Below are 24628 nucleotides of genomic sequence, written 5' to 3'. Positions count from 1 at the left end.
AGGAGCATCCTGAGCTCCCGGTTTGGCAGTTAAGTGCCAGATTGCCAGTGCTAGACAGGGCCCCAAACAGAGGACACCAAATTGTTCTGCTGTGTTACTGATACTGACTGTTAAATCCCCCTGCCTGCCCTGCGGGGTTTGGATAACTGCACATGAAGTTTCATTTATGCAGTGGGGCTTTCCTGCCTCCTCGTTCTACTCTAGCCCCTTGTTTCCTGCGCCTCAGAAAGCAATCCTAAGGGTTTTGTGTCTCTCCAGAATAGTGTGGGATGGGGCAAAGGGGCTGCAGTTCAAGGGTAGAATTGATGGAAATAGGAATCCCTCTCTTTGCAAGAGCACAATGCTCTTTCGTTCTCTTCCACTGTGTATAGATGCTACATAGATCACTGGGATTGCATATGCTATCTCATATTTGCTGACCTAACTCATCCCTCCTTCCAAAAAACCACCAGAGAGACATATATTTATTTAATTGTATGTTTCACTGAGGTCAGTGCAGTTCAGAACCAAGAAACTGAGTTAGGGTTAGCCTGCCCCTTTCCCCTTATGTAGCCTACTGTTTCCTGTTGTGATTGCCGCTGAAATGAATCCGGATAGTCCTACTCAGGCGAAAACATCTGAGGAATTCTGAAAAAAAGCAAAAATATTTTCACAACTCTTGTGAAATTTCTCAGGGAGATTTCACACATTCACAGACATCAGTGAAGCTCATTGTCTTTGTGTGTTACCATATTTTCCTGTATAGCCAGGTGTACTTCATTTGTTAATATGCTTTATGCTGCTATGAGGAAGATATAACAGAAACTGAAGCTAGAGACATGCAGATCCTGTATAAGGAAATTATGCTCTATACAGATATGAAAGGATGTATACACAGTTCTCTTTGAGGCTGTTGTTGAGTAGTATGCTGGAAGCCTGGAACTTAAAAAGAGATTTTTTAATTTAGTTAAACAGGGGAAAGAGTGAATGTTCTCTTTGCTGTATAAGTCTTTAGCATGTACATGACGTGGATAAATAGATTGGCACTGTTAAGAGGAATGCCTTCTTTCGATTATGTCTTAGTCAGAAGTAGGCCCCTTATTTAGGCTGCAGATAGAGCCACACTGATCCATGCTACCATAACCTCCAAGTTGGACTACAGTAACATGCTGTGCATGGGGGCTGCCTTTGAAAAGGTCCAGAGAGCTTTAACTGGTACAAAATTCAGTAGCGGGATTCTTATCTGGGGTCAGCCAATTGAAACATCACACCAGTTTACCTATTTGCTTCTGGGCCCAATACCTTTAAAGCCCTTCATGGCCTAGGGCCCTCATGTTTATTGAACCGGATCTCCTGGTATAATTCCACACACCAGTTACATTCCTCAAGCAGGCTCGTCCTTGCTATGCCCTCTCTTAGGATGGTCCTTATGACAACATCTAGGCTGTAGGCTTTCTCTCTGGTGGGTCCAGCACTCTGGAAAGGCCTACCAGAGTGGATGTGGAGGGTGCCTTTGCTGGTTTCATTTACAAAGGCATGCAAGACAGTTCCGTTTCAGAGGGCATTTGGTGCAAGGTAAACGTTTTGGAACAGATTGTTTTTATTTTGTTCACGGGCTCCTTTGTTTTGGGGTCCTTGCAACTTGTTAGCTGCCTTGACTCTAAGAAAATAACGAGAGATATAAATATATATTTTTAAATGATGTAGGCACTTCAGAACTAAGGGCGTAATTCAGATCAGTGACCTGCTGCACTGATTAATGTCTTTTCCAGCAGCCAAATGCCTGGCAAACTCAAGACGTATCTGGCATACTGCAATGTTTACTAGCATTTTGTATAACGAGGGAGGAATCACAGCAGCCGTCAACCAATCAGAGCAGTATGAGAAACTGTTGCATAGAATCTGAGCTCCAGTTAGCCTGTGGTATGCCAGGGTGGCTTGTTAGCCATTGACATGGGTTTGTAGTTCATACCCTTGGATAAAATAGTCACGCTTCCTTCCTAACTCAAGTATATGTTCAAAATAAACCAACTATGACATTCTTCAAGTATGAGTATTATCCATTTCTCCCACATCATTTGATTTTTTTATAAAGTACGTTTTGACAAGCTCTAAACTCAATCTAGCTCGCAGGAATTAGGGTGCCCAGACATGTTCACTAGATCATGGGCTTGTTCTGAAAACCTGCATTTAAAATTTGTTCATGGGACTGGGTGAGATGGGGTATTTGATCTGCCACAGTGTGAAGGCATGTTCATGCATGCCTTCCACTTCAATTATCAACTGGATTATCACCATGGCTGTAGTTCTTTTGCATATCCTTCATCCAAAAGTGAAGACTTCCTGCATTAAACAAGCTTATATAGGAGGGACACTACTCCATCTGCTTACTCCAGAAAGTAGTGGTAATGTTAGATGGATGAACAATAATAACAGGTATCACCAAATGCTCTGAAAGCTTGAAAATGTATTGCAAATCCACCTTCCTTGAGTCTATTTAAAAACTGGATTCCCATACAGTCAGAGCTGCAGTATAGTCATTCACATGTGGTTACAAATAGGCTCAAAGGGGCTTTTAGTGGCAAGTGTGAAAAAGCTCTAAGACAGTTTCCTATTAAATACATTGCAAGCATATATCTAAAATCACATTTTCCCTGGTACCGTATAAAGAGAAATCATACCAACTATGAAGTGTGTGAACATGAAGTCTGCTAATTTCAGCCCCCATTCAGTCATTGTTCTCCCAGCTTTTAAAAGAAATGATTCTTAGAGCTCATTCCTGAGAGCTGCAGCAGCTGGGGTTTAAAAAAAAAAAGTTAAAAAACGGGGTGGGGGAAGCCCCATTGAAAACAGCGATGCTGCACTAACAAAAAGCTGGTGCAGCACTGCTATTGCTAAAGGGGGTGTTCCTGGGCTGAAAGGGGTTAAGAAATTACCTGCTGGCAGCTCTAACCTCCAGAATGCCCCAGGAATGCCTCCTGGGACGCTGGTGCGAGGACTTGCAGTAGCAGGACGCTTGCAGGAGGCTGCTCTGCCGCAGCAGTCTGGGGGGGGGGGGCAGTGCAAGTGGCACTATGCAGGCGGCCATGCCAGTTTGCATGGTGAAAGTGGCACAGACGTCAGCATAGGGGTCACGGCGCCTCCTAAGCCCATTTGGCTCCCAAGCTCAGGGATGATCTGTTAGAAAATGCCGCATCCTTGCTGTTGTTAAAAGACATTATTGATACTCAAAACACTTTGTTACATTGCAGAGCCTGCATGGGCTTCCCAAGAGATTTCTGTGTGATCAGTGTTTGTTTTTCCAGATTGCCAGACAGTACAGGGGGAAAGGTAGTTTAGTCATACTCTCATGCACATAATATAATGTGTAATCATCAATGACAAGATCTATCTTGGTGCTCATAGTTCCAGTATACAGTTTACAAGATACAGGTTTGCATGCACGATACAAGCACTCCGTACAATCCAGTACTGAGTTAGGCACACTTAACTTAGTATTAGACTGTGGCCAAAAACTCTCAGGGTTTACAGTTTTGTTCAGTGTACTTGAAAGCAAGAGCAGAACTATACATTAACACAAACATGGGGGTCAGTTGTCCTGTGTCAAGTTCTCTTCCCTGTCATTGGGTCTGTGTTTGAGTTACCTTATGCCCTGAAACCATGGCGTTGAATGTGTTTGACTCATCTCCCTCCACATCTTTGGCAGAAGGGGAAACTGCATCATGATGTCAGGCTATCGTGAGGGTCCATCTATACATTACAAAGTCCTCATGTTATTTGGTTCTACGTGTAAGATTCACAGTGGAAATAATATTATCTCCGTGGGACAGTTTCTGAAAGCCGCTTCTCCCTATGTAGTTTGATTGCAAACAGAACACACCCTGTGTGTGTCTGGGAGGTGCAAAACGTCTGCCACGTGTGTGATGCAAAGTCTTTGTGTTGTTCCCCTACAATCACAAATACTTTGTAAGGTGTAGATGGAGCCTCAAGTGTTTCTGATAACATCTAGTCCTGCCTAAAAATAAAAATAAGTGCCCTGTATTTAAGAATATGTAGAGATTTCATTTTGTCAGGTGCCTGTAAAATGGAAGTGATCCCATGAAGCAGTGCCAAAAGCAATTTCTTTTCTCAGGGCAGATCTCATTTGGCATATTTCACTCCTTAATGCCAGGCAGTGCTTCATTTTTTACAGTCCATACCAAATACATTTAATGGTTGCACAGAGAGAACTTGATTCTGTAAGACTGCTGTGAGATTCTTGATGTAATACTCTCTGGACCCAAGCCAGCAAAGGTGCTAAGTGTGTGATTTAACCTTAAGCACCCAGTGGTCTCAGTAGTTGCAGTGAAAGCTAAGCATACATGTAAATATTTTGCTGTGTTGGGACCGGAGGTTTCATTAATCACTTCACAGAGTTATGCTGCAGATCCCTAAATATGTACAGGCAGATCTGTGGGGTTGACCCTCTCTGAAAATACTCAAGTTCCAAAAGGCTGGGGAAATCCAGTAATATGGTGCTTTGCAAATGTCTCGATATTTTAAGTTGGGGGGGGGGTCTTAGTTCTGTAGTATAGGCTTTGCATGTATAATGTTTCAGATTCAGTGCAATTAAAACATCTCGGGTAGCAGAGCTGCAAAAGACAGTCTGCCAGTCAGGGTAGTCAGTGCTGTGCTAGATGGACTGTTGGTCTGTTGTTCTGGTATAAGCCAACTCTTTGTACCTTATAATACTGGAGTTATTGAGTTAGATTAAGTATAGTCATATGTCTTTTCCCCATTGCTTGTGAGACTGCTGAGAAAGCGCAGCAACCCAGCAATGGGGCTTCTACATGGCAGGTTTCCCCACTGTTCTCCTGCCCCTGTTCTCCAGCTGCAGCCACCACCACCCTGCCCTGACCACCTTTCCGTGCCCTGAGAGCCAGTGTGGTGTAGTGGTTAAGAGCGGTGGTTTGGAGTGGTAGGCTCTGATCTGGAGGACTGGGTTTGATTTCCCGCTCCTCCACATGAAGCCAGCTGGGTGACCTTGGGCTAGTCACGCTCTCTTAGCCCCACCTACCTCACAGGGTGTCTGTTGTAGGGAGGGGAAGGGAAGGTAATTGTAAGCTGGTTTGATTCTTCCTTAAGTGGTAGAGAAAGTCAGCATACAAAAACCAACTCTTCATCTGCTTGGGCTTTTGCAATTTTTTTAAAATCAGCACTAGAATATCATAACAATATACTGACACCTGTACTAGGCTCTCTGAACTCCCAGGTTTCACTTTTTTTAAAAGTCTCTATCCCAGGGGTGTCAAACATAAGGCCCGAGGGCCGGATCCAGCCCCTTTATCCAGCCTGTGAACCAGCTGAGGCAGCCACCGCCCCCTCTCGATCTGGGCTGGTGAGGCATGGCCCAGCCCAACCAAATGGCATTTATATCGTATCCGGCCCTTGTAACAATTGAGTTCGACACCCTTCTCTAGCCACATCCATTGCAGAGACATGTCCTATATCTCCACAACAGAAGGTGCTAAAGGCTTACTTTTTCCCAAAAAAGAAAGTTGGCAATTCAGAGAACCTCATACGCGTGTTGGCATACTGCTATATTGGTATACTCTAGTGCTGATCTTTTTTTTAAAAAAGCCCCCCAAGACAGGGGGAAGAAATTGCGGCTGTGGGGAAAGGGTTAGGGAAAACGGCAGCCATGTTGGTGGGAGAATCTGAATTTCCCACCCACAAAGCAGGCATCCAGGATTTACTGTGACGTTTCATAAAACTTCAGTGCCAAACAGGTTTGGTAAATATTGCCCATGCTTTTCTGAAGCCCTGGCTAGCCATGGAGGAAGAGACTGGGAGTGAGGTCATAAGAGACCACCATTAGAAGTTTGGTAAATATTGGAGAAAAGCTGGAGAAACCCCAGGAGATGCACAAATGCACCATGATGCTGTGAGGAAGTGGGGGGGGGGGGACACACACTTCCCAAAATCATTGAACTCAGGGCAGATAACCCAAGTGGAAATGGCCATACTTGAGGGCCTGCATGGTGTCCAATGTATCCAGATTCTCAGAAATCCCAATTTTACTACAAAAATGAGTTTTTAAAGACATTGTGGTTGAAAAGATAAGGCAGTGTCTGCTAAAAATTCTGAGACCATGTGAAGTTCAGAAGACATTTTGAATGCCAAGACTTCTCCTGCCATGCACAGGTCTGGCCCTCTCCCCATGGAGCTCAGTTCAAATCCATCTGTCCTGCTTTACTGCCTGCCATATCCTGATTCCATCCCTGTCCCAGATTCTCTTAACTAGGGCAGAAAAATCCAGACTTGCTTGGTTGGCTCTGTTTCAAATAAGTTTTTACCTTGCTTGCAGATGCAGAATACCATTTAATAAATCAAATGTGATTCATGAATGATAATGACCTGAGCTGGTTGATTACATAAGATGAGCTAATGACATTGGTAGAATTTGTGCATTTTCTGCTCACGGTCTGGCAGAAGTCTCCAATCGAAAGGTTAACAAGTTGATAGTATTACATACATTACAGCCAATCAAAAGGGAAATTAATCCTAGTCAGGATCAAGTATAAGGTTTAGGCATCATTTAAATGGTTTGGGCCTGCAGTCGACAGGGAAAGCCCAGTTGGTTTCACTGGATTTTGTAGGAGGCGGTATCTCCAAATGTAAAGTACCAGACATCTGTATCTAGAAACGACTTTTAAACTATTACGTTTGCTAGCATTTAATTTTCTTTTTGTAGCTGCTGCTGCTAACTGTTTCTTCTATGTTCAAAGATGCTGTCCGGTTTTGCAGGCCACAGTGTCATTCCTTCCACCCACCCCACCTCGTTAGTCATTGCAGCAATGTTTTGGCTACCTAAGGCAACAAATCTAAAAAAGTTGGCTTTTAAAAATGATTTGAGTTTCTCTTTTTCTGTTTTTGGATGGGGAAGATCAGTTATCGAGGGGTTTAAGAGTAGAGTTATAAAGAAATGGCCAAGATTGTGAAAAAGAATGTCTGTTACATGTTTGGTTGGAGTGCAGTAAGGGTGAAATGATGAAGGCGGAATGGTTTGCAGACTTTGTAGTGGATAAGATGGACTGCTGCTTGAGGAAAACCCAAAAACAGTTATTTGAAGAAAAAAATCGATTCTTCATGCTGCTTTCAACACAAAGGATATTATAAGAAGGTTTGAAGTGATCCTGATACAGAATGCTGCAAGCTTGGAGTTTTAAAGACAGCCAACCCATCACAGGAACTGCCCTCCTGGTGGGAGACCTTCTGGAATTTGTCACTACCTGTGTGTTATACATAGTGAAGATGTGATTGTATGAGGATCACAAGAATATAATAAACTGTTCAAATCATTTAAGCACCAACCTTTGTAAGCAAATGAGCAAGCATTTGTATATTTTTTGAATGTTATGACAAATGAAATGTATTTTTCAGTAAACTATACTATAAACAATCCTTCAGTTCACTGTCTTCTTTCCCTTTTTAAAAAATAGATCTACCTTATAGTAGCCACAGCTTATAATTAATAAGGCATATAATTAAGGCAAATTATGGGGAGGTAGTTATGAATTTCCTGCATTGTGCAGGGGGTTGGGCTAGATGACCCAGGTGGTCCCTTCCAACTCTATGATTCTATATCATCAGGTGTGTGCGCATCATGCATATTATATGAAGATGCTTGCATTGTATACAAGACTAGAAATACGTTCTTACCAACAAAATAACTCTAATCCATAATGTCCTCCAATTATTCCTACAGAAGGGAACCCATCAGTTAATGTTCACAACGGGATGATTGTGGTCTCATGAAATGCTACACATTGAGTTAACCATCTGACTGTACACTTCTGGTTCCTAACAGTGTCGTTTTGTATTAATAGCATAGCAGTTTAGCACAATTGTCATCACTCATGGTCAAGGGAATCAGCAACGAAAAGTGATTTCTGCACTGATCACCTATTTACACTTGCTCCAGCAGGACTTCCGTTAATAGCAAATAGGTGAGCATCGAAAAAGAGATCCATTCTGCTACTAAGGACCTATTCACTGAACTGTGCAAGGGGCCTCTGCTCATTGGTAGTTTCATCTTACCTTTGGTGGAAAGCATCCTGGCCCACAGAGGCTATGGAGGCTTGTCCAGAAATGTTAGGAAGGATTGGAGGCTGCTGTTTTCTGACAAGCAAAACCTTGCATGTTGTCTTTCTTTCAGATCTCATTTTTTAAAAAAAATCTTTTGGGTTGCCTCATTTTAGTTTAGTTGATTATTTTAGTGGTTTTATTTATTGTTATTTAAATTTGTTTTTGTTGTTTCATTTTTATTTGTAATTTTATGTCAAATTAAGATGGATGTTGTTCTTGGCTAAAATACAGGTTCAATTTTTTAAAAGTCACAGGTGACCAATGTCACCACAATTGGCAACATCATAAAAAGGATCGCACTTCCGCAGCAGGGGTGCAGGTCATTACTTGCCCTGTTACACCTGAACATGAAATTCATCCCACTAAAATCATTGTTACTACCCTGATTTAGATTAAATCCTAATCTGGATTGTAAATGAGTTTGTTTTAGCCTGATAGAATGAAGGAAGCGCACACAGAAATGATCCTAGCATGGTAAATTTCTTAATTTCACAAACTAATGAGGAGAGAAAATTTTGAGTTGAAGTGGGAGACGACGACAGACTGTATGTGTGTGTGGATTGTATTTTTGCAGTGCAGCCAACAGCATGTGGAAAATTTGCAAGGTTAAAGTTAGCAATGGACTTTCACAGGGTTGCTTAGCAAAGGCATTCTTGGTTAACTAGCAGGCTGTCACAGACCCTTTGAAAGCATGAAACTGAAATAGTTCTTGTTTCTCAGTAATAAACTTATGCGTCCAATCAAGCCTCTGTACAATATGACTTTTATGAAGAAATAGGTTTTGAAGTGCTTCTCCTGTAACTCTCTTTATTGCAGCAGCTTCATTTCATTTGGAGAATACTGCTGGCAAATTCCCATATGGTCTGGATTATAAGGCAAACTTCCTTTGTATCCAACATCTTCCACGAATGCATATTTATGGAATGTGTACACTGTGTTTCTTCAAAAATAGGGCCCAGGATGGCTCTTCCTTGCCTGTAAATTTGTGCTGTTCTGTTGTGCATTTAGTAATACACTCTGCCAGTTGTTAAAGCAATGCAGAGGTGGCTGTATGAATTGTAAACACAGAAAGAATGACAGAAAGGGCACATGAAACCTTGCACTTCCTAAGGGATAGGATAACATGAACACAACATTAGAATACCTATGACACTCTTTCCCAAACTGGTAGCTGAACCAGCTTTTTCGGAATTAAATGGAAGGTAAACTAAACGCAACCAAAAAGATTTATTTCTAAAATGCATAAGAACAGGAATTACCCTCCCTCAGAAGATCCCTCTCCAGGTTTCTGTCTGACTCACTGTTCTGGCTGTGCACCAGAGTGGAAGGAGGAAAGGGCAGAGTAATACCTGATGTAGGGACAGGCCTGAGACCCCCTCTGCAGTAGGGGAATCTTCTTACATGTAGAAACAAAACTCCCAAGATATCAGTGAAAAGGCTAGGCTAGAATCCTTTGTTGTAACATCATTTTTCTACATGCAGGGATTGTGTTTTTATTTGAAATACAAATTTAGGCTGCTTATGGTTGTCATCATATTTTGGTCCATTGTAGGATTGCCATATCAACACAGATCTCCATATTAGTAAACCATTACCTTCTGATTCCCAGCTGTTGAGCCAAACCCTTTCTGGCATCCCCATTATGTCCAGCTGTTGGGGTCAGATATCTTCAGAACCAAGTTCAGTGCTATGAGACGATGGAGAATCCGAGAGGGCATTTATCACTTCTGAAGATGGCTTCCGAGGCTTCAGTTTGCTGACAGCTACATTTGATTTAATTGGAAGGAGTACCATTAAGCGTTGATGGAGCCTAGAAATTGACTGAGAGGGGCAGCTGTTTGATGGCAAAGGGCTTATTTTCATTCATTCTAATGATATTTTCTCCTACCGCTGCCTGCTCCATTGCCTGGTAATAAAAAAAGCTGCATAACCAAGAGCCAGCGTGGTGTAGTGGTTAAGAGCACTGGTTTGGGGCGGTGGACTCTAATCTGGAGAACCGGGTTTGATTTCCCACTCCACATAAAACTAGCTGGGTGACCTTGCATTAGTAACAGTTCTCCCTGACCTCTCTCAGCCCCACCTACCTCACAGGGTGTCTGTTGTGGGGAGGGGAAGGGAAGGTGATTGTAAGCCAGTTTGATTCTCCCTTAAGTGGTAGAGAAAGTTGTCATATAAAAACCAATTCTTCTTCTTTTTCACAAGCCGTATTAATGTGAACAGGAGCACAGCGGCTCTATTCTGCTGTAATAATGTTACCTGCTCTCTCTGTCCTCCCACTGGCCAAGCATCATCGGCATCCTGCCAGACTAAAGAAATACTTCTTCAGACAACTATTATGTAGCACAAGATATGGAGATGGCTGCTTGCTAAGATTCAAATTAGATGATACAGGGATACATGATCACTGTTTATCTTGACTCCACATCTACCCCATACCACACTAAAAGATGAGAGAGCATAAGAGGCCATTGTGCTCAAAATTTCCCCTGTCCTCCCCTTGCAAGGGATAGCCAGTGAAGCGGAGGAGAGAAAACTAAAAGCAATAACTACGTCATGCATCTTTTACTCAAAGTTACTTGGGAGACAAGGTCAGCAGTGTGAGCCTGTGTCCTTCTATAACATCCAATTTGTTCCTTAGATCACTTTTTAGGCAACTTTAAGAAAGGAAGACCACACCTATCAATAGCTATTAAGAACTTCCATATTCAGTGGCAGTTTGCCTCTGACTAATAGATAGTGGAGACAAAAACAAGATGGCTTTCACCTCCATACTCCGCTCGTGAGCTTCCCAGAGGCATCTAACGTGCCACTGTTTTGTCTGAGCCAGAAAGTTGCCGGTTACAAGTGGCAATATGGAGGGCAGACCCAACCAGAATTACAGATGAGATGAACAGATGAGATTAAACATTGTCTTCTCAAATATGCCTGTCTAGTGCCAGCACCCAAAGGTGCATAATCTTTCATAATACATAAATACATAACAGAAACATGACAAACTTCTCACATGGTTTTGTTGAATTTTATTTTTAGGTTCTGAATGGAAATGCATTTTGGACAACACGTTAACAATAAATACATTATAATCAGCCCACTGAAAAGAGAAGTGCTAGATAAGGAACGCTTGTTCCTAAGTCTAACGGCTCCTGGCTGGCAAAGGGGTTCCAATACTCTCAAGCAACTCTTGCCGAGGGAGTTTCTCCATTTCAATGTAAGGACAGCTCTACACACATGCAGGAAGTGCACTGAAGCACAAATAGAAATGAATGAGAAGGTCCCCTTACCTAAAAGTTCTGGATCAGTTGGATTTTTAAGGATTAAGCCAGATGAGATGCTGGAGGCTCGCTAGTGTTTTTAAGTAGCAGCAGCAGCTGTGCAGGATGCCATTTCAGAGAGAAGAGGGCACGTAACCCTTCTCCCACCCTCCGTGCAGTTCAGCTAATCAAGACTACCCTCCCCCGCACATGGGAAGAGGAAAAAGACAGGAGCCCGCTCTTTGCCTGTCTTTATCCCCTTCTACAGCGATCATCAGTGTGTGTCAATTTCAATCAGGATCAAAGTTGTGGAAGAAGAGTTAGACCTCCCCTCTTGCACTGTGGTCCTGATCCAAATCACAGCTGCTACTGCCCTCTAAAAACCACTACGAAGATCTGATCATGGACCTCTCAGCTTCAAATTGCTTTGGGCCCTTAAACTTTGACATCATAGTAATAGCTAGGTGGAGCTGTGTATGTGCATATTGTTCACCCGGCGGACTGAAAATGTATTCAAATAAGCCCCCCCCCCAATGCTGTTTGCTTTAGAGTCTTGTAGACAATATATATGCTAATTATTATATTAGATGTTAGGGTTGCCAGCTCCCGGTTGGGAAATACCTGGAGATTTTGGAGGTGGAGCCTGAGGAGGGCGAGGTTTGGGGAGGGGAGGCACTTTAATGGGGTGTAATGCCCTAGACTCCACCTTCCAAAGTGGAGTCTAGGGCATTACACCTTTTCTCCAGGTAAACTGATCTTTGTTGCCTGGGGATCAGTTGTAATCCCAGGAGATCTCCAGCTACCATCTGGACGTTGGCAACCCTATTAGAGGTGAATATAAGGAAACCAGTCAGCTAAGGTTTGTCAAATAAGGGATTCAATACTTTGGGAAGCATAAATGTGTCATTTATTACACAGTAGCAATGAAAAAAAACTGTAAGGCTCCAATCACTTACTTCTGAGGGACTTGGTGAGTGGAGTGTTTGAGGAATGACCTGGAAGAAATTATTTTGAGTTTCACTAGTGTAGGCTGCAAATGACCTTCAGTGCTTACAATATCCTTCAGCAAGGAAGTCTTGGTTTCCTAAGGAATGGTATTGGGTACAATCCTGCCATCACAAGCAAGTCCAGTTGATGTAACTCTACACCTTGTCATTCATGCATACATCTGTTAGTTAAAATTACTCTGCTGAATAATTTTGAGTCATGTACACAGAAAGATATGCCTGCTTTCTACTAGCATTGTAGTCTTCCTGCACAGGAGAAGATATGCTCCAGGTTGATTCTGCATTGAGCAGGGGGTTGGACTAGATGCCCCCTTCCAACTCTATGAATCTAGACTTTTAAAGCTGTCCGGTAATTTTGACACTGCTGGAATGGCTCTCAAGAGTAAAGTAGAATACTCTTACGGGTGGGGAAGGAGTGGATCTGCAATTGTAAACAGAGTATAACACAGCAGGACAACAGTTATAGAATATACTCTGACGAAGTGTGGTAGTGCTCACCCAACCCCTCCAAACCATGTCTGAACTTCTCATCCTTCCAATAAAGTACATAGAAATGATGTCAAAAGGGAAGCTCTGTTGCCATCATTTCAAACCATGTAGGCCTTGGCAGAGTAGCCATAATAATGGTCATCTATCTGCTGCTTGGATCCCAGAGTCTTGCAGAGAGGGCAAAATCACAGCAGGAAAACCACAGATATGTTGCATATACAGTCCAGGATTGGAAGGAAGCAAAATCTGTCAGAGGTGTCTTCTAATCATTCTTAAATTAATCACCTATGTTGAGTAATCACCTTTCTCTCCTATAAATCAGCTGCCCCTGATTCTTGGCCTTTATTCTTTGTATCTATCAAAAAAATCAACCCTGGATTGACCCAATATGGTAGCTTTAAAGGTGATTCTATATATACCTGTTACTATACATGAGGTGGAGTCAATAACTCATTAATGAATTAGAAACTTTCCATTTCAGATTTCCTAGCAACAGAATGAAAAAATAAAACATTCTCATGGCAAAGAACAGTCTAGCATAAATGGGATGCTTTGTGAATACTCAAATATCATACAGTGTCAAACCATAATGGGTCTATCATATTATTAAAAAGGTAATCATAAGATAATAGGGGATGGTTACTTGTTGCTTTAAGATTTCCAGATCTTCTGGCCCAGCTTTTTGATGTGAGCACATTCCACGTTTTACATCATTTCAGGATGAAACTTAAAAGAACTAATGAGGACTATATTGGTGTCCACTAATGTTTGCTTGAGGAGGAGCAAAATTTTGTGTTTTGCACTATGCACATTAACATCTCTCAAATCTTTTGGCAAATATATCTAACCTTTGGACACAATGTATCTTTTAAAAACAATTTATGACGACAAAAAAAATCATTAGAAGCAGAGAGCTGCTTTTTGATTCAGCAACTCCGAAACAAACAAAAGCAATAATAGGCCAACTATATCCAAAAACACCCTCAGATAGCACCAGTAAAAACAGCATGTTTTTGTTTCCACACCATGTGTGCTAATAAATATATTCCCCATATATTGTCTTAGGTCTGAGGCTTTCTTTGAGTTCTAATTAAAATAAACTTTGCAATAGTGTACAAGTGAAAAATAAGCTTTCATCAGGAACGTCTACACAAACTCTGTTAAGATGCATGAGAGCTGTACAGGAATACAGTTGTGCTCTGCCACAATTCTTCATTTTAATCAGATAGAACAAAAGATATTCCTTATGGGGTTACACACATGATTCTTTGGGCTACCTTTAGAATACTGCTGTATGTTTTCCTCATTATCCCCTTTTAAAAATGGATACCACTAATGCCACGATCCCTCAATAATAAGACCTGTATAATAAGACCTTTGGAATAAGGTGACTGAAGGCTGCAGCCAAAATGTATTTAGAAATAATCATTACTTTACTGTGTAATTAAAAAAAACCCTGCTTATCAGAACCATGGATTCCATACTATATGCCTCGTTTTAAGAGATGTGTTTTTGTTTTTAACCCCAAAGGGATAAGGGCAGTGAGTGCTTGGAATTGCATCACAATGTACTCTTTCCTTAGCGCTACAACAACAAAAGATTCCTTTTAAATATGTAAACAGAGTGCCCCCACTCAAGGCTCGATTCTAGGCCTCTTGAAGTTGATAGTAAAGTTCTCAAGGACTTGGAAATGGTAGATTCAGGCCCTAAGTTAGTGCAGTACACAAAAAGACTACTTCAGCCACAGGCTTGATAAAATTAAAGATGCAGCACATGCTTCAAAACCAGCTTTCTGAGGAATCAGACTGGTCACCGAAAACTTTTCTGCACATGTTGGAGTTCTCTTGGTGAAGGGGGTATTGAGAACCTTCCAGTAGCCTTGTGTTTCCTTTCCGGGAGGTATACGATTTGCCTGAAGGTAGGCTTTCATACTTGGTTATGTATTGCCTACCATAAAAGAAAGAAAAGACCTTATTAAGCAACTAGACCAAAAGCAATAGAAAATGTCTCTCGCTGTATGTAATTCTTCTTAATGTAGTTCCCAATTGCAGAGATTTAGGACAAAATAAATGGGGCTATAATCTGGGGTACAGCTGAGGTCCATGTTGGCATTACAAAGGGGGCAGGAGGGGGGCCTTCCTTTCTTTTGTGACAGCCCCCTTAGCCCCTGTGGTTCCACCCCACCTCCATTTATGGTTGCAGGACAGGGGAGAGCCAGCATGGTGCAGTGGTTAAGAGAGGCGGACTCTAATCTGGAGAACTGGGTTTGATTCCCCACTCCTCCACATGAGGGGTGGTCTCTAATCTCATGAACTGGGTTTGCTTCCCCACTCCTCCATATGAAACCTGCGGAGTGACCTTGGGTTAGTCACAGTTCTCTCCAAACTCTCTCAGCCTCACCAACCTCACAAGATGTCTGTTGTGGGGAGGGGGAAGGGAAGGTGATTGTAAGCTGTTTTGAGACTCCTTAAAGGTAGAGAAAAGCGGGGTATAAAAACCAACTTTTCTTCTTCTTCGATTTCATTAAAGGCCCCCTACTTTACTCCCCCCAATTATTCAAGCACTGGCTGAGAGGGGGTAAAATTGCTCTCATTTCAGGATCTTTTGCCTATACATTGGAGTCATCAGGAATATAAAATATGTTTAGTCCCCCCACATATCGTAACATATCCCATGAAGAATACGATCAGTAGTACATAATTTGCAAAACAAAGCTTTCCTGGATGGGAAGAAGGGGTTCATTCCAGCATAATCCTAAACTTCGTCATCCTATACCATGCAATGTAACAGAGAAATCAGGAGGACAGAGCAAAGCTAAGCCTTTCCAGTTACATGGTAGAATAAATCATGTGGCAAACAGGTGTCTCTACTTTTGTTTCCTACCTGAGCGGAATTCCAGTTTTGTCCACCTTTATGCAAACTAAAAATGGATACTGTGAAAATTGAACTGTGGTGATGACATACAGCATTGCTTCCATTTCATAGCTGGTCTCCATGCCAGCCTTCACAAAGGAGGAGTCCACAACTATGTTGCCAACAACCACGTAGCTTCCCCTGGAGAAAGAAATTGGAGAACAAGGAAGAAGGTCAAACAGAGAATGGCAGTGGACCTCCTGAGCCAGAGAATGGCCAGATGAGATGATATTTTTGTCAATCACTCCCCTACATGAGGTAGGGAGCAGTGGTGCAGGTTTCTACATCTCCTTCCCAGTGAGCCTGCTTCACTGCCAGACATTCACTCAACAGCCTCCAGATCAGGAGTATGTATACATACATCATGTGGTTGATTTTCCAATAAAATTTGGAATGGACCACATGATATGTAGACACAGATGCTCAATTTGCACATTAGTCCCTTGTGTGGATGATCAGAGTAGAGATGGTGTGCCATATGGAAGGAAAAGGAAAGCACACCCTTACTTCCCAAAGAGTGTAGGGCAGCGATGGTCAAAGATATGATCTGATACCACCCAATCTCCCTCTCTCTCTGAAGTCCACAACAAATAATGCTGGAATATACTTTTGTTAGTCTTAAGAGGTCACAAGACTCCTATTTGTTTATGCTGCAACACACAAACATGGCTACCCTTGTGGAAGGATTAATTAATCTTATCTTTTATTTATTAAATGCTCCAACTGCATTATTGCTGTGAAAGAGTTATGGGGATTAAGTAGGATAAGCATTAAAGAAATAAAAGCAGGGATGTTCTCTATTCCCAGTGCGTTGCGGCATGTCTTAACTAAGTACGATTACTGACAAAATCATTTGATGCATTCCCTTAGTTGTGTACACAATGAATTGTCTCACCGGGATTTGATAGTGCTTTTGGATTCTCTGTACCAAAGACTAAACTCCAGTGAGCCTGAAATGTCAATGGACAAGCCACCCTGGAACTCGGTGCTGCACGTCAGCCCAGATTGCAGCTGGATAGTCTAAAAGCATAAAGGAGCACATTGTCCAATGTTATTAAACGTAAAACATTCCTGTTCATTCAGATCTCATTCCGAAACATGCTAAAAAGGAAAGCATTCAGATATTTCATGTGACAAAGGTTTAAGTGTGAATAATAGATTTAAGTATTTATTACACTGCGTTTCCCCCATCATTTTAATACAGGTATGTCCCATTTAGTCAGTATTCCCTACTCAGACTGGCAGCAGCTCTCCAGGGTCATTCACTACTACCTCCTTTCAATGGGAGATGCCAGCGATTGGACCTGGGACCTTCTGAATGCCAAGAACATGCTCTACCACTGAGCCAAACCCCCTCATGGAAGCAACAATAAGGGGATAGGGAATTGTAGCTATGAACAGGAGTAAAGAGCCATGAAAAGGGCAGGGTTCTTTTTAGGGTGGGTTTCACATAGCCCCCTCACTAAAATTGCTATTGTTGAGGCAAAAAGCAAACTGGGAAAACATTCCAGTCAGCCCAAATAAGGTTGTAGATATGCTCTAAATATCACCTTACTTTGCACTGCTCAGTTCAGTACCCATGATGCTGCATTTAAGAGGCAAGGAAGAATTCTGGACACACGTACACACCCTGTCCCTCCCACCAAGGACATTTCACAATCTCACACAACACAGGCAATAGGGCGGGGCAGTTGTGCAAGAAAGGTGAATCGCTACAGCATGTGCAACTTTCCTTCACTAGTTCCTTTTGAACATGACAACCCTTTACCACTAGTCAAATTCAGTGACCATAGGATTGTGTGCATGCGGAAATCCCTCAGATGAACTAAGCAGTCAGTGCTGTGTAGGATTCTCACATTGGGAGTTGCCTTAAGAGCATCTTTTAATAATTTGGGAATACTGCAGATAAAGTGCAACCTTGAGAGAAAGGGTATCAATTCAAACATGCTTTCTAGTTAGGGTTGCCAACCTCCAGGGGGTAGCTGGAGATCTCCTGCTTTTACAACTGAACTCCAGATGACACAGATCAGTTCACCTGGAGAAAATGGCTGTTTTGGAAAGTGGACCCTAGGGAATTGAAGTCCCTCCCCTCCCCAAACCCTGACCTCCTCAGGCTCCAAAATCTCCAGGTATTTCCAATCCTGCAACTGGCAACCGTATTTCTAGTCAATCTAGCTTCAGGCCCAGAAAATGCAAACGCCCATTTAAATGTTACTTGAGAAAATGGAATTGCTTTTCAACCTGATATGACTAAGCACAAGGCCCTTTATTGATGATCCTTAGTGCCCAAATGGCTGTTGAAAATAAGAGCCGTTCTTTCCTGCATTAGGCCTCCAACAACAATAACACAAAAGAGCTACTGTGAGAAGTGCCAAATGATTTCCCGCATAATTCACAAGGAGACACAACTTTATGGACAAGCGTGAGACGGTTGCATTTGCTGGAGTTTCTGCCAACGCTGGGGTTGACAGCTGTCAGAATCTTTTACAGCTGGACTGGAAATCCACCCCACAGAGTCAATTTTGGAAGTGATAATAGCTCAGGGTCAGAGCAAGTCACTTCATTTGAATGCTGACAGACAGCCAAGATTTTAAAGTTCACACAGCTTGGAAAGCAGATTAACTTTATATATAGCCACTCTGAGTAGCATAAAATAAGGTATGTTTGGGTGGAATGATTTATTATGCTTAGCTCTGTGATTTAAAAATCTTCAGGAAATAGAAAAAGAAGGCAGTCAGGAACTGAGATTTGGGGGTGGGGACCAGCACAGTGGGAGAGAGGCTCTTTCACCTTGCGTTGTTTTTCTACTTCAAGTCACCCCCACTAGGGTTGCCAGGTCCCTCTTCGCCACTGGCGGGAGGTTTTTGGGGCAGAGCCTGAGGAGGGTGGGGTTTGGGGAGGGGAAGGGCTTCAATGCCATAGAGTCCAATTGCCAAAGCGGCCATTTTCTCCAGGTGAACTGATCTCCATCAGCTGGAGATCAGTTGTAATAGTGGGAGATCTCCAGCTAATACCTGGAGGTTGGCAACCTTACCCCCCAAATTCCTTTTATCTACAGTGGGGGGAGGGAGATATATTTTCTCCAGCAGGGTTACAGATAACTCAGGGGTGGCAATTTTGGGCAAGAAAGCAGCACAAGGGGAAAGTTAAACAGCCCTTCTTGCACCAAGCCAGTTTCCCCCTTTAGAAGTCAGTCACTGCAGATTCAGTTAAATAAAACTGTGACAGAACTACACGTAATGTGTGCAGTCCTTTGAGCAGAGGGATTTACTACATGTCTTCTTTTTAAAATATCCAATTTTTATCACTTATTGTTTAGCAATTATTTATTTATTTAAAACATTTATGTGCTGCCTTTCTACTTAAGACTGGCTTGCCAGGAATGAGGGCGGGCTATAAATGCGAACAAATAAAATAAATAGAAATTAATTAATTAATCCAGGGCCCAAAAAGCAGCAAACAGAACAACATTTCAACCAGTAAACACGTCAACAAATCTGAGACATTAAAAAGCATTTAAAATACACACACACACGCTCCTATAAATATATACAATATTTAAAGCAATTAACTAAAACATAATATAAAGGCATAAACATGTAAAAATATAAACACAGAAACACTTAAGAACTCTCAAAGAGGGAGGAGGGCTAATAAGAGTTTGTGAGGTAATGCCAAAAAAAAAAAAAAAAGTCTTCATCCAGTGGCAAATGACAACAATAGAGGGAGACAGACAAATCTCCTTGGGAAGGGAGTTCCAAAGTTTCATGGTCACGACGAGCAAGAAGGGCCTTTCTTGGGTTGCCACCTGACAGGGCAGACCTGAAGCAGGGCTGCTGAAGATGAATGTTGTGGTGGGGTAAGTTCATACGGAAGTAGACAATCCTTCAGGCAAGCTGCCCCCAAGCCATGTAGGGCTTTAAAGGTCAATGCCAGCGCTTTGAATTGGGTTAGGGCTGCCAGGTCCTCCCTGGGCACCAGCGGGGTTGAGGGGGGGGGTAGTGTTGCCAGCTCGATTGGGAAATGAAATTCAGCCTATTAGGATATGTAGGTTACATCTACACAACAAGATTAAATTAAAGCGATTCAATTTTCTATGCATCCTTCTTTCATGTTTAATTAGCAACACTAGGAACTATTTTTCCATGAAGTTGCTGGAAATTTGGCAGAGAGATGTAGTTCTTGGGTTTCCTTGGGAGAAAGCCAGGGCACTCTTTGCCCAATGACTGTAGGTCCCCATCGTAGCCTGGTGCACAACCTGCAGAACTTGGTCTTGGGAAACAGTTTGAACCTCTACATATTCATCAACTTGTGGGATGCAGTTGGGCTAAACTCTCTTGGAACCTCAGTTCCCAGGGGGGGGAAAGCTGTGATTATCAGTGTGTGCAGGTGGGGTGGGGAGAGAAGCTTCTAGCACTTGGAGGTGGGTTGGTTCACTGGAAGGAGGCATACCAAGTGAGAGAGTATACCTCAATGGGCTGCAGGTTCCATTTTCATTTTGCACAGGAACAGGCATTCTCCAGATCAGAAACAGCATGCAAGCCTACCTTACATTGCTTTTGTTCTTAGTTGCTTATTTGAACATAAATTCAGTGCTGCCTAGGCTAGTAACATCACAAGAGGGAATAGCATCAACAGCACAAGGATCAACTCCACGGGATGCTAACCATCAGCTGGCTAACTGTCTGACATCTTGTGAAACAGCAACAGGGTATTTTTTTTTTTTACTTTACTAGCAGGTATAATAAAAAACACACTTTTTGATATTATAAACAGTGAGTACTTTTTTGTACATTTTCTTGTAGACTCAGAGGTTCTGCAGCAAGCCACTTGTTGCTATGGCCATGTGGCTCTGGGTTCCAATCCCCATGTCAAGGAACAAGAGGGACTTCTTCCTTAAAAACCACACCTCAATACTTCCAGATTCAGTGCCAGCTGTTTATTTCAAATATTTACAGCTCTTATTTTTGAGCTGCTGGGATGTCAATTTGCAGGACTAGGGAAGATTGTGGCTTGAGACCCTGGAAAGTCACTGTTGGCCATAGTAGACTTTTAATTCAGCTTAAGATTGTTACCAGTTTTGTAATATTGAATGATTTACAGAGACATTTCTTCTACCTAGAAAGTCAGCATGGTGTAGTTGTTAAGAGAGACAGGCTCTAATCTGGAGAACAGGGTTCGATTCCCCACTCTTCCACATGAAGCTTGCTGGGTGACCTTGGGCCAGTCACAGTTCTCTCAGCCCACACCGAGGCAGGCAATGGCAAACCACCTCCAAATGTCTCTTGCTGTGAAAACCCAATGGGGTTGCCAGAAGTCAGCTGTGACATGACAACACTTTCTACCACCTCAGAAAAGATCTTTTAAATTCTTCATTTCTTCTGGAATCCAGTTAGCATTTGGAACTGTTATAACAGAAACTAACAAAGCCTAGATAGTTTCCATCTGCCCAGGATGTTGACCTAGATCTCAGACTACCTGTGTCTCACCAGTGATTCTGGAAATGGCCGTTTCTGAATTAAATTATACACATTTCTTTGGGGAAGAGAGGGCTTACCATTATGTGGGTACCTCATATCATTCATATGACTCCCTGGTTGGCCAAAGTTAAGGATACCAGAATCTACATGTTGGCACAGTTCTTGGGGCAAGTAGCCAAGAATTCTGCCAAAGGTATTTTTGGAGCTTAGTGTATGTCAGGCAGTCAGGAAGACCAGTCCTGGAAACACCAGGTATGTAGGCTCTACAGAACTTAAAAGCCTGATCAGGTTTCCCACCCCCACAGTTCTGGATACAAAATAGACTAATGCTATTCTGGTTGTTCTTACCTGTGATCTTCCTATACTAACATGCCTCCTTGGAGGAGTGAAGCAGGGGTGGAAATATTAACTTGTGCTTGGAGATAATGGAAGCATTCAGTATATCAAGCATACCTGTGAGTGATCCATCAGAAGAATGAGTCCTTTCACCACATGAATGGGGTCAGAGGAGACAGAGAACATTTTAGACATTAAATCTCCGTATCCACGGAAAAAGGTAACAGGCCTAAATTGAACATCAAACAGGATTGCTGACATGCCGGCGAAGGACTCCAGATCTTCTTCCCCTTCATCTGGAGTTGCAGCTATAAGGGATTCCAGACCCTGAGCCTCAATCACCACCTGAAAGAAGGCAGCAGGACACAGCAGGCATGATGGAAGCCAACCAACTGCTTGCAAGTGTTTTTACTGAAGAACAACGGATGCACACACACAGGCTACAATCTTGGGGGCGCTCCTGGGAGTCAACCTCAACATATAAATTGGGACTAGCTTACAAATAAGTCTACTAAGGACTGTACAAAGGAAAGCATATCTCACTTGAAAATTTCACTTTGTGAGACAAAACAGTATAATCTGACCAAAATATTACATTGTTTTCTTCAGCATTGTTTTTTTTTTAAATCAACATCATATGTTACCTTGCATGCTGAAAATCACCTAAATTACTAGGAGCTGTACAGTAGGTAAATAAAACGAAAGCCTGATTTCAGGTTTGCAATCTAAAACTGACCAACATAATAGGAACAGTAAAGGAGGCAGGTGGGTGCGGAGGAAGAGGATTCAGTAGCTTAACTGTCCTCTGTACTCCACAATAAATCCAATTCAGAGCTGTTGAGTTAAGCCCCAGATGTTGTTTTACTAGTACATGCAATGAATAATACTTACCTGAAGGGCATGAAGTTGAGTGTTTTCATTGAAAAGAAAGACATTCATGTTACTTTTCCTCAAGATGCCAGAGCCAGAGTAGAGAATGGCTAAACTATATGTGGATGCCACGTCTGCGCCACCTTGATTAAGCAAAGGCAGACATTGTAATTATTCTTCCAGCAGCACTGAGCGTCAAGAAACATCAATGAAGCTACTGTATTGTTTGTTAGTCACATACGCATTAGATACCCAGAGAAGGCTGAGGAAGAACCCATCGTTGAGAATCGGTCATAGTTATGAATGAACATGTCCTTCAGAGCTCTGCGGATCATTTTGCTGAAACACAGAAAAGTGGTGCTATCCTTAGTAATCGGCAAAGTGTTTTCTATTAGTAATATTAACAAGCACCAGCATGCATTGAAAGGGAAGCTCTCCCTTTCCCCTGGATGATTCAAAAGCTTTATCTAAAGCCCACTGAAACCATAAGATAAAAATCACAATATTACATAGGCCTACAGGTTTGTAAAGCTCTCCACAGAAAAAGCTTCAGTGAAGTTCTGATCACTGCATAAGAATCAGTGAAAGAAATTATTGGAGGAATGCTGCGAAGTACTTATTATTGTATTTATTTTACATAATTTGTAACGTGCCTTTCTGCCCTCATAAGGGCCACCAAGGCAGCTAACAAATTAAACACATGCAATAAAATCACATAATTAAAAATAATATTATCAAAAATATAATTAAGACAATTAAAACAAGAGCTAAAATATGCATACAAAAACATCAGAACAACCATTAAAACACTGGGCAGTACACATGAACACATGAAGCTGTCTTATACTGAATCAGACCCTTGGTCCATCGAAGTCAGTATTGTCTACTCAGACTGGCAGTGGCTCTCCAGGGTCTCAGGTTGAGGTCTTTCACATCACCTGCTTGCCTAGTCCCCAGTGATTGAACCTGGGACCTTCTGCATGACAAACAGATGCTCTACCACTGAGCCACGGCCCCTCCCCTAACCAGTAAGGTGGGATCACTGAGGGAACGCCAAACGAAACAAATAGTCTTCACCTCTTGGCAGATGATGGCAACAAAAAGGGGACAGATGAATCTCCCTGGGGAGAGAGTCTCAGAGTTTTTGTGCCATGGCTGGGAAGGCCCTCTCCCAGGTTGCCACCTGCCTAATCTCAGAATCTGGGGGCATCCAAAGCAGGGCCTCTGATGTCAAATTCAGCTATCAAATCTCTAATGGAGCAAATACAGGCTCTGGCTGCTCAGATGACGGCACCCGCATTATGAGTTACTCTGAGACAAATGAGACAGACTGTGGTCATCAGTCTGGCCATCTTGGTGCTGCACTCAATGCACTTTTAAAACAAAGTCATCCCAAGAGTAAGGAAAACTTTCAGATACACTCTCCAAATTCAGAGAACGAAGACCTGACAAATGCAAGCAGCTTGTTGACTGAGGAAAGTGAAGAACATGGAACAATCCTTTCTCTACTGAAGCGAAGGAAGGATAAAGAAGGAGCGTTCCTCCCCTCACTCATATGCCAGTTTTGGTGGGAAGGGGTAGGGGAGTGTACCTTAGGGTTGCCAGGTCCCTCTTTGCCACTGGCAGGAGGTTTTTGGGGTGGAGCCTCAGGAGGGCAGGGTTTGGGGAGGGGAAGGACTTCAATGCCATAGAGTCCAATTGCCAAAGCAGCCATTTTCTCCAGGGGAACTGATCTCTATCGGCTGGAGATCAGTTGTAATAGCGGGAGATCTCCAGCTAGTACCTAGAGGTTGGCAACCCTAGTGCACCTTGCATTCTAGAATGTGCCGGAAAGCTCTGGAACTTTCATCTCTATGCCTGGCCAAAATGAAACAATTTAAAAACAAAATAACTTTTAAAAAATCAAATAATATTCAAAATCAGCCAGCACATTTCATAAATAATATTCATTTAAAAGACCTTTACTTTCTTCCCTCAACCCAACCAATTATAGTATAGTGAACCCACAAGCTCTCCTAAAAAGTTCTGAATTGCAGCCCTTATAAAATAGTAATAAATACACAGAACTGTTTTCCCCCCTGATGTAGACACCGGAGAACACCGTTCAATACGGTGAGAGTGTGTCCAAACCAACCCCACTATTTAAGAGGCCACATTTGACTTCCTTAGCACTTCA

The 24628-nt window shown here is 42.4% G+C and overlaps 1 protein-coding gene across 1 annotated transcript in view; it reads right to left on the bottom strand.

Moving 5' to 3' along the window:
• Positions 1–14614: 14614 nt before the first annotated feature.
• MTTP (microsomal triglyceride transfer protein) overlaps positions 14615–24628 on the bottom strand; it is a 40862-nt gene continuing 30848 nt past the window's right edge. The window contains exons 13-18 of the mRNA XM_056855157.1: positions 22694–22791; positions 22474–22595; positions 21700–21927; positions 16662–16786; positions 15737–15907; positions 14615–14800 (exon numbers count right to left, since the gene is read on the bottom strand). Coding sequence (XP_056711135.1) covers positions 14632–14800; positions 15737–15907; positions 16662–16786; positions 21700–21927; positions 22474–22595; positions 22694–22791 — 913 coding nt within the window. The 3' untranslated portion in view covers positions 14615–14631. The remainder of the gene's footprint in view (positions 14801–15736; positions 15908–16661; positions 16787–21699; positions 21928–22473; positions 22596–22693; positions 22792–24628) is intronic.

Source organism: Euleptes europaea, chromosome 9 (genome assembly GCF_029931775.1).
Source record: "Euleptes europaea isolate rEulEur1 chromosome 9, rEulEur1.hap1, whole genome shotgun sequence".
Taxonomy (NCBI): Eukaryota; Metazoa; Chordata; class Lepidosauria; order Squamata; family Sphaerodactylidae; genus Euleptes; species Euleptes europaea.
This window is presented reverse-complemented; position numbering and strand designations above follow the sequence as displayed.